At 36.3% G+C, this 17,428-nt stretch overlaps 1 protein-coding gene across 2 annotated transcripts in view; it reads left to right on the top strand.

Moving 5' to 3' along the window:
- LOC134845453 (phospholipase DDHD1-like) overlaps positions 1 to 17,428 on the top strand; it is a 332,903-nt gene that overhangs the window by 306,680 nt on the left and 8,795 nt on the right. Inside the window, exons 9-15 of one of the 2 annotated variants that reach the window (XM_063862341.1) lie at positions 2,149 to 2,307; positions 2,695 to 2,828; positions 3,723 to 4,007; positions 4,825 to 5,020; positions 11,294 to 11,500; positions 14,286 to 14,321; positions 16,094 to 16,269. In XM_063862341.1, the coding sequence (XP_063718411.1) occupies positions 2,149 to 2,307; positions 2,695 to 2,828; positions 3,723 to 4,007; positions 4,825 to 5,020; positions 11,294 to 11,500; positions 14,286 to 14,321; positions 16,094 to 16,269 (1,193 nt within the window). The remainder of the gene's footprint in view (positions 1 to 2,148; positions 2,308 to 2,694; positions 2,829 to 3,722; positions 4,008 to 4,824; positions 5,021 to 11,293; positions 11,501 to 14,285; positions 14,322 to 16,093; positions 16,270 to 17,428) is intronic. The other variant, XM_063862342.1, reaches the window with a different exon arrangement.

Here is a 17,428-nt window from a genome sequence, read left to right on the forward strand (position 1 = left end):
TTTTACTCTTTTCCAACTGTCTGCTGGCTATGTTTGACAATGGCAGCTTTCTTTTTATTATGTTTTCTTCACTTTGAACTTGACATGAGACAAACGTATATTTTGTTCGTTTTATTTTCTCGATTTTTTTTCCTGCTCAGTTGCTTTCGTTTCAATCTCTTCCCCCAAGCTTCCGTGCTATTTTTGTGTTGCGTCACTTTTGGTACGAAGCTCCACGTTACTTCTGCGTGTTAATGCAATTTCTTAATTCGAGTTCTACCAAATAACCTAGCTGCAGAAACTAGCTGTATTAAGTCGTAAGCTTAACTTTGACGACATCGTACAGCGACGTTTCAATTTGCTACATGTCTTCTCCTAACCTCATCACTTCTTAAAGCTTCATTTCATCAATTCTGGGCAATTCATTTTTTGGAAGTTAGACAGATCGCTTGTGACAGACTTGCACGACTAGTGGAAATGCTTCTTATGGAATAACCCATTATAAAACTCGACAGAACTTAACCATCTGAACTCCACTTGAACTTTTATATAAAAAAGCTTATTGATAAGCTTCAAGCTCGGTTAGTTCAGATGGTTATGTCCTGTGGAGTTAAATACATTTTTTTTTCGTCAGAAGCATTTCAACAACTATTCGTAAAATTCCGTCAAATTTTGTCTGATTTCCAAGAAGTCTGACTTCAAGAAGGCACATTATAATTAAAAACAATCGAAAACAAAAATAGACGTCTTACAAGGTTCCCCCTTTTTAACCCCCATTTTTAAGAAAATTGACTTCTCCAGAACTCTCAGCATTTTGGGGTCGCCGCACAAAATGATTCGCTCATGATAATTTGATCCACTGTCATACCGGATAAAATTTTCAAAAATTTCAGGGATCTCGAAATTTCTCGCAACGGGGATGGGCGGCATATTTACATCTAGCTGCTTACGAGTGCGCGCAGCCGTTCAAATCAGTTTGTCCTTACTTGGGAGGGCAAACTGAATGGCCAAATCGTTTGTAACTGGCAAAACCGCACTGGCAACTGCAACATTTGGGGTAAATCTCTCGCTGAGATCTTTTATATGCTTTATGACATTTCGGGCCTCCGATTTTCCCGCTGAAATATCATGGTTTTGCTCTCCACGCGTTTCGATTAATTCGTTGTTTTCAGTAATGGCAGTTGCTCGACATTTATGTGTTTCATATTTTGAGCAAATCCAGTTTCCTGTAAAAATATTTTTTCGCTTGAAATATAATTCGTGGCCGGACGCTATAAGAATTGGCTGTGATCATAATGGTTTAGCGAAAAGTCTAATTAAAAATAAATCACAAACTTGTTGATAAGAGTCTTAAATAATTTAGGAAGCCTCCTTTTAGCATTTATAACTAAGATAAACCAAGTTTTTCATTATGCTGCGTGCGTTAATTGCAGGATTAACTTTGGTGTGATAAGAGTTAAAATAAGGAATTCATACAGCAATAATGTTAATAGTGAAATGACTAGGTGTTAAAATGTAGTGTTTAACTGGAAATTAGGAGTTATATTGTTGTCGATTCAAGTTGTTTGCTAGTGAAATGACTAAGTGTTAAAATGTACGGTGTTAAATTGTATGTCATTAAATTTTAGGGTACCTCTTACAACGCCTGTATGACGTCGTTTTGTAAAATACTGTCAAATGTTGTTTTCCAAGAAGTCAAATTGTTCAGAATTATTGTGAGGTTTCCAGAAAGCACATTATAATTACAGTTGCGAGCATTAGTGTTTTAGTTCGAACCTTCTTTTTTTCTAATCTAACTCGCAAATAAAAAGGTTCATTAAAAGTGTTCACATATTTGGAAATTTCACTGTAGCATTGAAAATTGCAGAAAAACTGTTTTCTGCTTTATTTGCGGTTGGTGTTTGATTTAATAGGCGTCCGTGGTCGAGTAGTTAGTGTGTGAGACTCGTAATTTCTAGCTAGCAGGTTCAAACTGAGACGTGGCCGAGTGTTTACTAGTTCGAGGTTTTTTCCACTTTTTCTTATTGCACTTTAGAGCTGTTTTTTTTGTCGTGTTCTCGCTAGTGTTTGCGAAGCGAAGCATCGTTTCTGTGCCAAAAATTTCCCAAACAAAAAAGACGTCTTTGCAACGCCTGTAAGATAGCATTGAACAAGCATCTTCTCTTACAGGTGTGCTGGACTCTGTGACGTTGCGGAAGATGCGTCGGATTCGGGAGCTGGGAAATGCGAGTGTGTTGGATGTCCTTTTCTACACCTCCCCCCTCTACACAGAAGAGATCTTGGATACTGTTGTGAAAGAGATACATCGACAGTACAATCTATTCATCGGTATGCACATCTTTGGCTCTTTTTTGATTTCCCTTCGTCCATGTAAAATTACAAAATGAAGCTGTTCAAAAATTGTTTGCATGGCATTTTTCGATCCTATGTTACGATGTGATTAAACAGATTTTCTGAAATTGTATCGATTTTTTTATGAAAATGTGAAAATCTTCAGAAGGGTTTGGGCCAAAGTTTTTGTTCTTTGACGAAGCTTTTGAAATTTATTTAAAACTCAATTGGAGAGCATGGCAAAAACTTTATTTTCAAGGCTTATTTTAGCCTTTTCTTTGTTTTCTTTACTGTTTCGAGCCAATTATTGGCGTTTTGTCGCTTGTTTGCGAGGTACAGCTTCGCCTCTGTGTAAAAACTTGATTGTGTTTTTCCTCTTGATAGAGTACAACCCTGAGTTTGTGAAAAATGGCGGGAAAGTGTCTTTAATTGGCCACTCGTTGGGATCCGTCATCTGTTACGACATCTTGAGGAACTACAGGACTATGGACGACTTCGTGGCCAATCTGCAAAATGAGGTGGCGAACATTTTGATTTGATTTATATGACCTTTTTTCTCTAAACACTGCCTTGCATGGAATTCAGCACCATAGTGTAACCATTGGTCTTCCAAGGTTGCGTTATCTTAAGAGTATGACAAGCAGTGCACATTGAAAACAACAAGTGACCAAAAGTTTTACTAGCAGTTGCATCGGGTGGGGGGATAAGGTACGGGAGGTGGTACGGTACGAGACACATAGCTAAGACACATACAAGTTATAGCCATTGGGAGCTTGTTGTGTCGTTTTGTCAAATAACGATGTTTTAGGACTCCTTACAGTCTTGTTTCTTTTTCAACATGAATTTCTGAATAAATCAATATAAATTCTTGCTAAAAAATAAAGTTCAGACTCTTATATAGGTCGCGATTTTTTTTTCGTTTTTTTTTCAGGAAGTCTTTAAAATTTTGTTCAGGCTCAAATTTACTGTGTAAATTTACTGAGCAAAAGTGTAAAGGTCAAGAAAAATGTGATCAAATTCAAGTTTCGAAAATAGAATTTAGTTTCAGATTTCCCAGCAGAATAAGAATTTTACCTATTGATCCAGTTTTTTCAAATTGGCTCAATTTTGTCGACATTGTCAATCATCAATTGTTCCAGAAATTCTATGAGTCTTAAGGCGATCTATTTTGGAAAATTGAATGTTTTTTTTTGTGTATTTGCGTTTATTGAATCTTTCCGAAGTGTCTCTTAGCTATGTTCTATTTCCAAACTAGGCTATATTTCCAAACTAGACTATAGTCAGAATGTTTTTGTGTATTTGCGTTTATTGAATCTTTTCGAAGTGTCTCTTAGCTATGTTCTATTTCCAAACTAGCTATATTTACCTCGATTTTATTGAAATGATCGTTATTTTTGTTCATATAATTTCAGGCAATGGCAAACTCTTCCCAACCATCTCCGGAAGTGGCCAAGTATTTTGAGCTCAAAAAGCAGCTGCTACAGCTAGAACAGTCCATTGCCAAGCCCTACTACGATTCATTCGGACCGCGGAGCCTCCCGTTCAACGTAGAAAACTACTACGCAGTTGGATCTCCCCTCGGCTGTTTCCTGGCTCTGAGGGGAATCAAACCCTCCCAAAATGGATCAATTGAGAATCTGCTTCCGAAAAATGCGGCAAAGAGGTTTTACAACTTGTTCCATCCCTATGACCCTGTGGTAAGTTATTGGGCGAATCTAGGATTTTTCGAGGGGGGTATTCTATTTTTTTGTTCTAAATTTTTGTCGACCTTTTTTTAGTCCTACCAAATTGATTTTCCGAGCTCCCTCAAATCGCGATTAAAACCCTATTTTGAACAAATTTTCTGGAGGCAAATTTTGGAAAACACTTTTTGAGCGTTTTCAGGCTCTTTTTTGTGAGTTTTGACCATAAAATCGTGTTTTTTTTTTCCGAAAGGGTGACCCTTTTGGTACTCAGGGGGTCAAATCCGCGCCCCCCGTAAATCTGCTACGGATGAAAACATTCAGTGCTACTTGAGTGACTCTTAGTTTCCAAACAAGATTCTTACTCTTGCGAGCGTTTGTGTTTTCGTGCAACTCAACTTTTTTCTAACCGAATTCGCAATCAAAAGTGTTCATTAAAAGTATTCACTTATTTGGTGGCACTTTTGCTGTTATCATGATCTGTAGCCTAGGAAATTTCATAGCATCTGTTCTCTGCTTTATTTGTGGCTAGTGTTTGTGATTTATTAAGCTTCCGTGACCGTGTGGTTAGTGTGTGAGACTCATAATCTCTAGGTCACAGATCGAATCCGAAACGTAGCCGAATTTTTATTTATTCGAGGCTTATATCTAACTTTTTTTATTGCGCTTCATAGAGCTACCTTTTGTCGCGTTCTGGCTTTTCTTTGCAAAGCACAGCTTTCCCTCTGTGTTAATTTTTTTTATTTCAGTCGTTTTTTTTCTTCATTTTTCCCTGAATTAATTGCGACTCTTTTCCAACTTTCTGTTAGCATTGTTTTTAACTTTGTCGTAGGCGTTCCGATTGGAGCCCTTGTTGCTGCCCCATTACAAGCGAGTGAGGCCAGTGGGGGTGCACGTGCACAGTCAGAGTGAGATGCCAGCTTATGAGGACATGCAACAGACAGTGTACGAGGAGGACGATGACACCACTGAGATGCAGTCTATGGGACCCAACAATAGTAGCCAGGCCAACACTGGAAACGCATCTGGTGAGACAAAAAAAAACGAAAAACGGGTCCTTTCTAGGATTAAAAAAAATGATCCGGTCCCTCCTTGCTTTTTTGTGCCTTGCGTCCGGGGGGGGGGGGGGATGTCATCTTTTTTGCCGTGGTTGATTGATGTCATCTATTTTGCCGTAGCCGGTCTCTTTTTGAGGAGGCGGATTACTGGGATCCCTCTAACGTTGACCTAAGTTAGAGGCCACGCATCATATACCCTTTTCTATTAACCCGCTGGCCCAGCTCTCACCTTTCACCTTGGATCTTTTATTCCATCACTTTTGCCGCAGCCGGTCCCACCACCCTGCCCTGGCCGCCAACTGGGATCTTTTTCAGGGCCTCCCCGCTGTAGCCCCACCCAATCCTAATTATAATAAAGTTATAGGCATCCGCACTGTGATTTCATTATTGCACTGGGGTATAGTTTGCTGGAAACTAAATGGAAAAGAGCTTTTTCTGGTTATCTCATGCCCTGTAATATTGTCTTAAAATATCAACATCAGAATTGAAGGCAAGAAGTATTTATTTCAAATCTATTCACTTGTTCATACTGGCATGTCTTATGATCATTAAGTGGTTGATCATTTCGATAGTTCGTATTTTTTCAGGAGATGTTTTTCCTATTGGTTTTATAGGTCGTGGTCGTTTTTTTTGTTTTTTAAGCTAAAAACTTGTTAATTATAAAAATTTTGAATTCTTGAAATTGAAAAGGCTGCAATGTGATATTTTTTTCTTTAAATTTTGAAAAGTGTTCAAAAAATCATTTTTGTTTTGGTTTCTATCAGTTTATTACACAACTGCGATGAGCAATTTGCAAATAAAAGTGTTCATTGAAAGTGTTATAGTTGTTTACATGGAAATTTCACTGTAGCAGTGGAAAATTCGGATCTTTTCGGTACCCCCATTTGATTTTTTTTTCTGAAATTCAAAATAAGAAAAAAATGCGTCTTTTTAAAAATGAATTTTCTTGTTTTAAACTGCAGTAAAACCTGTCAGTTTTAACAAATGAACAAATTATAAAAACATTTACATGCAAAATGCCCTGTGAACATTTTTGAACATTTTTATTGTAAAGTTACAAGGGAGTGGTAAACTGGAAAAGAGCTGAAAATGCGTACTATCTGTTCTCTGCTTTTTTGTGGTTAGTGTTTGTCATCAATGAAGCGTCTGTGACGCAGGGGTTAGTGCGTCAGATTCACAATTTCTAGGTCACACTAGGTCTTAAGTTCGAATCCGAGACGTATCCGTTTTTTTCTAATGCGAGGATTATTTGTACTTATTCTTATTGCAATTTAAAGAGCTGTTTTTGTCCTATTCCTGCTAGTGTTTGCGAAGCGCAGCTTAGCCTATAAATTGTCTCTTGGTATCTTCTATCAACAACGGCAGTTTTGGGAGTCGAAAGTTAGACAAAGAATTTCTCGAGCATTTAAATTTCCGTGATTAATGCTATTCCAAGAGCCGAAATTTCCCTGGGGAAAATGTGTTCCGAGACCAAATTCTAATTCGATTCAAAACAAATCATTTAGAGTTCTAACCCGTCGTACAAAATATCAAACTGATTAAGTGTTAAAACTTTAAGATGGCCACTTTTAGGTTAATACAAATGAGCTTGCGAATGGCTCATTCAAGTGCTAAAGTGACGTGCAAGGATTATGGAAATGAACATTTTCAATGAACTATTTTTTGAAACGTTTTGAAGATATCGACAACCTAATATCAAACTTAAAAATATTTGACTCTTGTAATGTAAATGTTGCTCATTTTTGTGTTCTTGTATCTTAGCCTTGACGCATAAATGCTACCTAACTAAAAACGGCGCTTAATTTGAAGTTAAAAGCGCTCAAGTAATAATTTCAAATTTAATAAGCGTAGTGTATTACCACAGAGTTACTTTTTTCCAAACTAATTATCAAATACAAGGGCTCTTTTGGTGGCACTTTTGGTATACTTCAACTTAATTACAGTAGCATCAGCTTCGTATATTATCAAGAACCTTCTTTTTTTCAAATTAAGTCGCAATATTGGTGCCACTTTTTGGGTACTTTCACATTTTGTTAATAGCATGTGCTTTGACATTCGAATAGTAATTAGTTAACACAGTTGATTTGATGCATTTTTAATTCATCAATTGAACCGAAAAAAAGCTATTTGTTTCTAACAACATAACTCAATAAAAATTCGAATTCTGAAATATCTCACAATTTTCTTGAAATATCTAATTTAAACATAATTTGGCTTAAGGTTTTGCGATTTGTTACATGCAAAGTTGGTGTGGATGCCTTCAGTTTGTTATATTCCGAATTGTTATTTGCAAAATTGTGTCTATTTGTATTTGGTGCCACTTTTGCTGAATCGCATCGGCAATTTATTAGCATCTGTAGCTGCTTTGTTCGTGACTAGTGTTTTTCGGTGGTTGACCGTGCGTGGCTGAATGGTTAGTGCGTGAGACTCAAAACCTCTTGATTGCAGTAGGTCGCAGATCGAATCCTAGACCTAGCAAATTCGCTAATTCTAGTTTTTCTTATTGCATTTTCTAGAGCTGCTTTTTGTCGTGTTTTGCTAGTGTTTTGCTAGTCGTGTTTTGCTAGTTTTGCTAGTGTGTTTTGCTAGTCGCTTCTGTGTAATATTTCTGCCTATATAAGCATAGGGAAATTTGAAAAATTTTCCTGCGTTATGTTCGGCTAGTGTTAGTTTCTGTTTAAAAAATTATGATATTATGAAAATGTATGGGATTTGTTGCTTTTGGGATTTGCGAAGATTTTGAGCTTTTTTGAGCTTTTCGCGGCAATTTCAGTTTTTTTTCTCAAAAACTTTCGGACTTTGGTAAGGCACCGCCCCTGTAACTCTCAAAAACTTTCGGCCTTTGAAAGTTGCAGTGGAGGTGTTTTTGTTTGAACTTTTTCATCTTCTCAAATAGTAATTTCACATATTTGAGATAGTTTTGAATTAAAAGAAAAAATCATATGGATAGCGTTTCATAAGCGGCCATTCCCTAACTCTGTTAGAAAAAAATTTGGCCTCAAAAAAGCTAATTTTTTGACATTTCGGTTATTTTTTTCCAAACTTTCATGCCAAATCTAAGATTCAGGGTTCAATCGCAGGAGATAGTGGTAGAAATTTGTCTTGCATGAAAGCTTGCATAAAGTCCACTTTTTGAAAGCTATTTCCTTGTCAGTACATATGATTAAAAATTTTCAAACAGGTGCATCAAGCATTAGCTGGGCCGCTCGTTTACTTTCAAGCGACCGTGGAACGGATGCGAGGACGTGAGACTCCTAACCCACTGGTCAGAGATTCAGATCCGGATTATTGAATTAGTTTTATTGTTTGTTTGGTCGAACATTTGCTGAATAGCTTTGGCAGTTTGATAGCAACTATAGCTGTTTTTTGAGATACGAAGAAAGTAGTTCAGACTCCTATTTAGGTCATGATGATTTTCAGTTTTTTTTTCAAGAAAAGTCTTTAATTTTGTTTAGGCTCAATTTTACTTTTACGCGGTTAGACTTTTGAATTTTTTTGTGCTAACTCCACCACTATCGCTCAGCAAAATTGTAGAGATCACGGAAAATGTGATCTACTTTTATTTTCGAAAGTGGGTTCGAATTTTTAGATTTCCCAAGTAAATAAAAAATTTACTTTTTGATTCAGTTTTCTCTACGGGTTGATTTCCAAAAAAAGTCAATCACAAATTGTTCCAGAAATTCAAAGATCTTTAGGCCATCTTTTTTTTGAAATTCGGAAACAGATTCTTTTCAAAGTAAGTCAGTGTTTTTGTTTTGTTTTGTTAGTTCATTGACTCATTTCCAACTGTATGTTGACTATGTTATTGGTGGCTAAAGTTAGTAAAATTACAAGCGGTCGTGGTGGTTATGATACTCCTAGTCTCAGCTAAATTGTTTCGAGGTGGTTATTCATCTTTTGCTTATTTCACTTTGTTTTGCATTCCTAGAGCTCTTTTTTGCATTTTCCCGCTTGTTTGCGAAGCGCAGCCTCGCCTCTTTTCTAGACCTAATTCTCACAAATAAGTGACAGGCTTGGAAGCGCCTATTTTTATTTCTAATATTTCTGCCTATATAAGCATAGGGAAATTTAAAAAAATTGTCCTGCTTTTTGTTCGGCTAGTGTTAGTTTCTGTTTGAAAAATTATGATATTATGAAAATGTATGGGATTTGTTGCTTTTGGGATTTGCGAAGCTTTTGAGCTTTTTTGAGCTTTTCGCGGCAATTTCAGTTTTTTTTTTCTCAAAAACTTTCGGACTTTGGTAAGGCACCACCCCTGCAATTCTCAAAAACTTTCGGCCTTTGAAAGTTGCAGTGGAGGTGTTTTTGTTTGAACTTCTTCATCTTCTCAAATAGTAATTTCACATATTTTTGAATTAAAAGAAAAAAATCATATGGATAGCGTTTCATAAGCGGCCATTCCCTAACTCTGTTAGAAAAAAAATTGGCCTCAAAAAAGCTAATTTTTTGAAACTTTTCAAGTTTTCGTCAAACTTTCATGCCAAATCTAAGATTCAAGGTTCAATCGCAAGAGATAGTGGTAGAAATTTGCCTTGCATGAAAGCTTGTGTAAAGTCCAATTTTCGAAAGCTATTTCCTTGTCAGTACATATGATTGAAAATTTTTAAACAGGTGCATCAAGGATTAGCTGGGCCACTCGTTCACTTTCAAGCGACCGTGGAACGGATGCGAGGACGTGAGACTCCTAATCCAGTGGTCGGAGATTCAGATCCGGATTATTGAATTAGTTTTTTTGTTTGTTTGGTCGAACATTTGCTGAATAGCTTTGGCAGTTTGATAGCAACTATAGCTGTTTTTTGAGATACGAAGAAAGTAGTTCTGACTCCTATTTAGGTCATGATGATTTTCAGTTTTTTTTTTCAAGAAAAGTCTTTAATTTTGTTCTGGCTGAAATTTACTTTTACGCGGTTAGACTTTTGAATTTTTTTGTGCTAACTCCACCACTATCGCTCAGCAAAATTGTAGAGATCACGAAAAATGTGATCTACTTTTTTTTCGAAAGTGGGTTTGAATTTTCAGATTTCCCAAGTAAATAAAAAATTTACTTTTTGATCCAGTTTTCTCTACGGGTTGATTTTACAAAAAAAGTTTATCACAAATTGTTCCAGAAATTCAAAGATCTTTAAGGCCATCTTTTTTTTTGAAATTCGGAAACTGAGATTTTTTTTTAAAAGTAAGTCAGTATTTTTGTTTTGTTTTCTTAGTTCATTGACTCGTTTCCAACTGTATGTTGGCTATGTTATTGGTGGCTAAAGTTAGTAAAATTACAAGCGGTCGTGGTGGTTATGATACTCCTAGTCTCAGCTAAATTGTTTCAAGGTGGTTATTTATCTTTTGCTTATTTCACTTTGTTTTGCATTCCTAGAGCTCTTTTTTGCATTTTCCCGTTGTTTGCGAAGCGCAGCTTCGCCTCTTTTCTAGACCTAATTCTCACAAATAAGTGACAGGCTTGGAAGCGCCTATTTTTACAATTAGTTAATTTGCAAATACTGTAAGTAAGCTAAGATTCAGTCCTTGATATGTATGCTTCATTATTAGGAATTGTTTTTGTTTCTCAAAGTTTATTTACCTTTTTTTCATGTCTTAAAACTATAATTTTTTTGCTGTTTGTTGGTTGTGGTTGCAAGATACAGTTTGGTCTCTGTGTCAACGATTGTTTCCGTATTTCTAAATGTCTATGAATGAAATGAAGACTTTTTTTAGATCGTGCGTTATTTTTTCAGGAATTGTGCTGAAAGGAAAGTTTTTCGCGCTCAAGGTTGATTGTTTGGCTTTTGATTTTTGTAGTTCAATTCAATTTCACTCGCAATCTTATATGCTTTGTAATATCAAAATTATAAATTGCGCCGAATTACTTGGTTGAATTTCAGATTCATTGGTGGGTTTTAGTTAAAATATATCCCAGCGGAATAAAAAAATGAACCTATTGATTTAGGTTTCTCAAATTGTGTTAGTTGTATCAAATTTCTGTTGACTCATTTATAGTTAAGGTGATATATCTTTTCTCTAAAACTCGGAAGTTAAAAGCTTCTAAAAGAAAAACCAGTTTTTTTGGTCTTCTTGAGTCGATTGACATTTTTCGATTTTCTTTTTGCTGTGCTCTTGATTTTTTTTTGCTCCAGATGGCTTGCAGTTGGTAAGCTGGACTATTCTGAATACATCTCCGCCTCTGTTTAAATTATTTCTAGCACTTGAGTTGTTCCTAGCGCGTGATACAATGACGCGAAGTGTGTTTTGTCATAGGATTTAGCGGCGGTGGTCTGAACTTCATAGATGGGTTGCAGAAAGAGATCAAAAAGAACACTCGACAGGTGAAGAGCAAAGTTACAGAGCCCATTTACAGTCGCACGGGCATTGTAAGTGGAGCAGGTCAATCGGGGTCAAATGACACGGCCTCTTCTTCAGCAGGGGAACACATGAAGTTTGCAGATGAACACTATCGAGAAATGAGTAAGTATATAATTGGTTTTAAAATTAAATGAAATACCTTTTAAGAAATAGTTTATTAGAGTAATTCATTTCTGAGAGAAAGGAAAAGAAACATGCTAGATTTTAAGATTATCTCCCAGGTGTTAATGTAACAGGCATTTTTGATTAAATGTGTGGGCTAGAATATAAAGCGTTTTGAGTTCTTCATAAAACAGTGTATTGCCTAATGGATGCTGGGGCTGAGCTTTAATTGCTTCCAAAAACTGTTTGTTAGAATTTTAATCATCGTCAGTGTGGATGCGAATCTAGAAGAAGCTCTGAACTAAATTTTCAGACAGAAGCAATGGGTTGGTTTGCCACAAAAGGTTAAATTTTGTCAAATTTTTTATGGCGACTAACTTGTGTGGAGATTTACTTTTAATCATACAAAGCTGATTTAATTTAACCGGACAAAACGCGCTAAACTTGAAATCTCAAACGCATTTTTCTTAAATTGGGCTGAGTTTAAATGAAAACTCATGAAGACAAAACTTGCTCGAAATTTTGACAGAATTAATATTGTGTAATTCGTTTTGCGAAATTTAGGTCCAAAACCTTACCCTAAAAGTGCGTCATTTTGGATTTACTTAGTTAAGCAAAAATTACGCCAAAAATGCCCAGTCGATCACAGACATAATTATATCAATGTGAGAATCTCACGTAGCCCAACAAATTTTAAGAAAGGTAAATTCTCCAAAAAAAGTTTTCGCAAACCGTTTAAAAATTGTTTTTAAATAAAAAAATTTGGTGTTTTATGTAGTAAAAACTACCTTTTTTGTCGATCAAGGAAAATAAATGAACTTATTCAATGTTTTGGAGAATATACTCTCCTTAAAGTTTGTTGGACTATGTGAGGGGCTAACTTTGATATAAATATGTCTGTGATCGACTGGCTATTTTGGCGTAATTTTTGATTAACTAAAAAAAGCCAAAATGAACCATTTTTGAGGTAAAATTTTGGACCCGAGTTTCCCAAAACAAATAACATCATATTGATTTTGCTAATAGTCTAAGCAAGTTGTGTCATTTTCCACATATAATTAACCCAATTTGATTTTTTTTAAAAACGCGTTTTATGCGTTTTGTCCGGATAATTTAAATCAGCTATGTAGAATTCGATTACGTTGTTCGTGACCTTTACACTTGCTGCTCAGCTCATCAAAATAACTCTGAAATTTGATCAAAATGGAATATCCTCGGACAGGCTTAACAGCTTTTGTTAGATCCTCTGCAATTCACTAAGAATTAAATTTTGTGTTGAAGACAAATTGCCAGAAAAAATATCCATAGTTTAGACTAAGAGTATGATATTGCATGACCATCGTTTCTTTTGTACAAAGTACGAGTGCCTAATCTGGGAACGGAGAAAACCAGCGACTACCTTCCCCTACCATTCAGCTGGATCAATCAATAACATCCTTCTCCTAAAAGCCGGCATAGAATCGAACCCAAAACTGCTGTACATCTGCCCTATCTGTGATAAAAAATAACGAGAGCTCACAAAAGCGTCTGGTGCCACTTCGGCGGATTGGTACACTTCTCTTGCACCTCGTTACATAACACTGCGGAATGGTCTCGCAATTACTATTGTCAAAACTGCTCTTACTGTCAATATCAAAATCACTGCCCCAAATACTATGGCAACATCAAAAAATATCTTGATGAAAATGATCGCCTAACACCAGGTCAATACAAAGTCGCTCTGAAAACAAGTCGTTCAAATGAGGTGAAAAACTACATTATCAAACATCCTTTTAAACTGGAGGGCTCTCAAACTCCAGAAATAGCTTCGGAAGAAAACAGCTTTCCCAGAAGTTCGCGACGTACTTTTGCTCAACTCCGCTGTGGATATAGCACACAACGAAATAATTATCTGTCGAGATTGGACAAAAACATCGAAAACAGCTGCCCAAACTGTAACGCTATTCCGCATGACACACCACTTCTTTAACTGTCAATTGAAGCCAACATCGCTTCAACTTGACGACCTGTGGGACAACCCCGTTGCAGCCGCAAAATGGCTCAACTTACCAACATAACGGGGCTTATTAGAAGTTTTTTTTTCGCTGAAATCGGGCACGGGAGTTTTGCTCGGTACTTCGTACCAAAAACTGCCCCCTAGAATGGGGTTTAATCAGCACTGTCGGAAGGGGGCCTTCCTGCTCTTAGCGAACCCTGGGAAAGCCACAGTTACTGTTTTACGGACGAAACGAAACAATCAATCAATCTCCGCAATCTTCGATTGTGGAGCACGGAAAATAAACGGCAGTGAAGACACGAATTTGACGAGCCCTCTTTTTGCAGCTACAAACAACAACAACGCCATCGTTTCGTTAAATTGAGGGCAACCCAGTGATCAAATAGCGCATAGAATCGAATTCTGAATGTATATTTATTCTGAAACTTCTGATTCCAAAAAAAATTTCTGGCTTCCAAAAATTACGCTCCAAAAATATATTTTAGGTGACCATATAATAACAATAATCACCTTAAGAATTAAAGTCTTGAATTCTAGACCCTTTTTAACTGATTTACCCCTGCTTTTAATCGTGAGATTTTTCGGAATTTAGAAATTCATACCTGTTTCATTCAAAGGTTTTTGGGAGCTATTTTAGTCTTCAACTATTCATTTTGTTGAGGTTTGATGAATGTTTAATTTAGTCAGACAAGGCATCCAATAGAGTCCTGAATAATGTACTGATTGGTTGATAAATAAAGAGAAGTAGAGGTCAATATCTCAGAAACAAAAAAGAACCGATCTTTCTAGATAAATTCGGCTCTCAAGAGGCGTCCTATTCCCATGGTAAGTTGAGTTGGCCTGCCAGCAATTCAGCCAGTAACTATTGATATGCTTCTTGGCTTCACTAACTGCAACCGTTCTTTTTGTGCCTGGTGTAAGTGGACGTTGTCGCCTTTCATTGATTATAACCGAATATTCGTCGCTTCTTCGTTATACCTCCGCATCTGATTTAGCTAAACTAAAATCAGTATTTTAATTCTGTTAAGATTTCTTAGTGTTTTTCTAAACACAGTAACTCTTGTACAATAACAACCTATAGATCTAAAAGAGCTTTAAAATCTAACGTGCAAACTGAAGTCTGAGAAAAGCCATGTATTCATGGGCGGATTTAGGGGGTGGGGGTAATGGCTACCCCCGACCCTCAGGGATTCGACCCCATGCCGACCCAAAGGGTCCCCCTTTGTACTATTTCGAGATATCCATTTTTGGCTGACTGAGCCTAAAAAATTTCTAAAGGCGCCTTTGGCGCCAATGTGTTCCATTTTTGAAGGGGGGATTTGAGCGCGCCGGAAAATGCGATTTTTTGGTCAACTTTTTCCCTAAAAAAGCTCATAATAGGGTCATTATAATGATTTGGGAGAGCTCACAAAATCAATTTGGTGGACCTAAAAAAATGTCGACAAAATGTTCAAATTTTCTTGAAAATCCTTCCTCGAGAAAATCCGATGAGTTGCAAAAATTTGTGATTTGATTTTTTTCGGCTTGTAAAATTATTTCTGTTTTTGAATTAGCTTGAAGTATTTTATACTGCTTATCAAACAAACAAACGAATAGTTATTTTTATCAAAAAAACTTACGAAGAGTTAACAAAGGAGGAAGTGAGGAAGTTTGTCTTAAGAGTCAGCTGTCAATTCATATGCTGGGTTATGAAGGAAAAGTGCCTTAAACAAGAAAAGTTTTATAAAAAGAAAAGAGTATTTTGACCAGTTTTGGCTATTTTTGGAAAATTTCAAGGATTCAAACAAATTGAATTGCTTTTGCTTTAGATAATTTACATTTTTCCTTGTTTGGAAATTTTTTTGACGTTTAAGCAGGTGTAATTATGTTTGCAAATGATTGATTGAGATTCACAAATGGTTCTATAGAGCGTTTTATTACAATGAAAACTGAAATCGAAATTTTCTTCTCGTTCTGAGGGCGTGGTCGGAACAGTAACAGTCTGGACGAAAGGTTTTAACCTTAGTATGCTAGGAACTCATAGCTTGCAGGGCTCTTGGGAAGGAATGCAAATCTTGCAGGATGTTTCTCGGACATTTGTTTGCTCTAAAAAAAATTTGAGAGTCAATTAACGCAATGAAGACTCTTATAATTATATATTTTCAGGATATCAACGCTCAAATTTGATTTTTCGTGGTTTGAATTTTGATTTCTTTTTAGGTTCGGTTCATTTCCTTTGCTAAAAGGAAGATAAACTCCTTTATTGAACAGCGAAAGTGTAAAGGTCACGAAAAACGTGATCGACTTCTATTTTCAAAATCGGATTTTAATCTTCCCAGCGGAGTTCCCAGCGGAATTAAAAATTAACCGATTGATTCATTTTTCTCAAGTTGAGTTAATTTATCAAAAAATTGTTAATCATAAGATTTCTTAGCATTCAAAGAGCTTCAAGGGCATTTATTTTTTAAATTGAAATGCGAAAGTTGAGATTTTTTTTATAAAACAAGTCAGTTTTTTTTTACTTGCGTTCATTGACTCTTTTCCAACTGTGTGTTGGCTCAACTAATTCTGTCTGTTTTAACTTTTTACAACTTATTTTTAATGCAACTTTTGTTTAGACCTTGAGTTCCGAGTGGATTACGAGTTGCGTGCCCAGAAGTCTCTCGTGGATTTCTACAGTGGCATCTCGACCATGCCCACTGCCCACGTGCAGTACTGGGAGAGCAGAGACAGTGCCATCTTCTTCCTCCAGACGCTCATGAAGCCACTGCAGAAAGAACCACTATCTCTACAGGCTAGTCTGCATTGCATAGTACATGCCAAATTGCAGGCGTAACGGAAAATTTCTGCTCGGGGTGGTTTTTTTTCAGACAAACTTTTTAACTAACAATTTTTGACGGGACTTTTTTTATATCATTCAAAAAGTATTGTTGCCCTGAGCTTAAATTTGAAAGTATATTTCACCTGTGATCATTTTTCACAAATGGGGGATGATTTTCACAAAAAAAAAATTTTTTTTGTTTTTGTTTTATTTAATTTTTTCATGTTATTACTGCTGCATAGACTGCTCTTTAAATTGAGGCATGCTAGGTGGTAATTTTTTTTAATTGACTGGTACTGCTAATGCGTCATAATTGGCGTGCGTCACTTAAGAAGTTTTGTAGACTCAAAGTTTTATTCATTCAGTTTTTCGCAGTAGGATTATCGGTCATATTTTCGCTTGTGTATGCGAAGGGCCTTTTCGCCTCTGTGTTAACCGTGCCAAGCCATTTTAAGCCATACAATCGATTGTTTTAAAATCATTTTTCCATGTTTAGAAAATCAATTTGTTCAAGGAACCCTCTAACTGCTAAAAGAAGCTTCACATTTTTAGTTCCTAAAAATATATTGATCTGGTTCCTGTTACCAATACTTTAACCAAATTTTCCGTATTCGCTGTTTATCCGGGGTGTGCGCTGTCAGAGTTTGACCCTTTGCACCTCAACATGTACCCCTTTTGAGGTGTCTTCAAACTGTCGAATTCTTTGATGCCCTTTACCATGATTGCCAATGTATTAATCATAATAATAATAAAACAGAATTTAGGGTAGCACCCAGGGGAGATATTCCCGAGTTCCAGTTTTCCAAAGTTCATTTGAGTTTGTGTTGATTTCTGCAGTTCTGACAATTACATGTCAGTCTCCAGGAGCATATATCTTCGAGATTATATTTATTGACAAAATAGTTTTTGTAAACTTCCGCGATTTTATTTTTTGGATTTTTTGGATTAATCCCTATCTTTTGTGCAACTGTGTTTGCTAAGAATGTAACTCTTGTCCAAAACTCACTTTCTTGTTTCTTCTTCAACCGAATTCGTGTTTTATAGAACTTCAATTCCTGTGCTCTGGTGTTTTGTTCTGATTGTACTTGAACAAAAGATTCCCACTCAATATGATACCTGCCTTTCAGTATGT

Source organism: Symsagittifera roscoffensis, chromosome 5 (assembly GCF_963678635.1).
Source record: "Symsagittifera roscoffensis chromosome 5, txSymRosc1.1, whole genome shotgun sequence".
Lineage (NCBI taxonomy): Eukaryota > Metazoa > Xenacoelomorpha > Acoela > Convolutidae > Symsagittifera > Symsagittifera roscoffensis.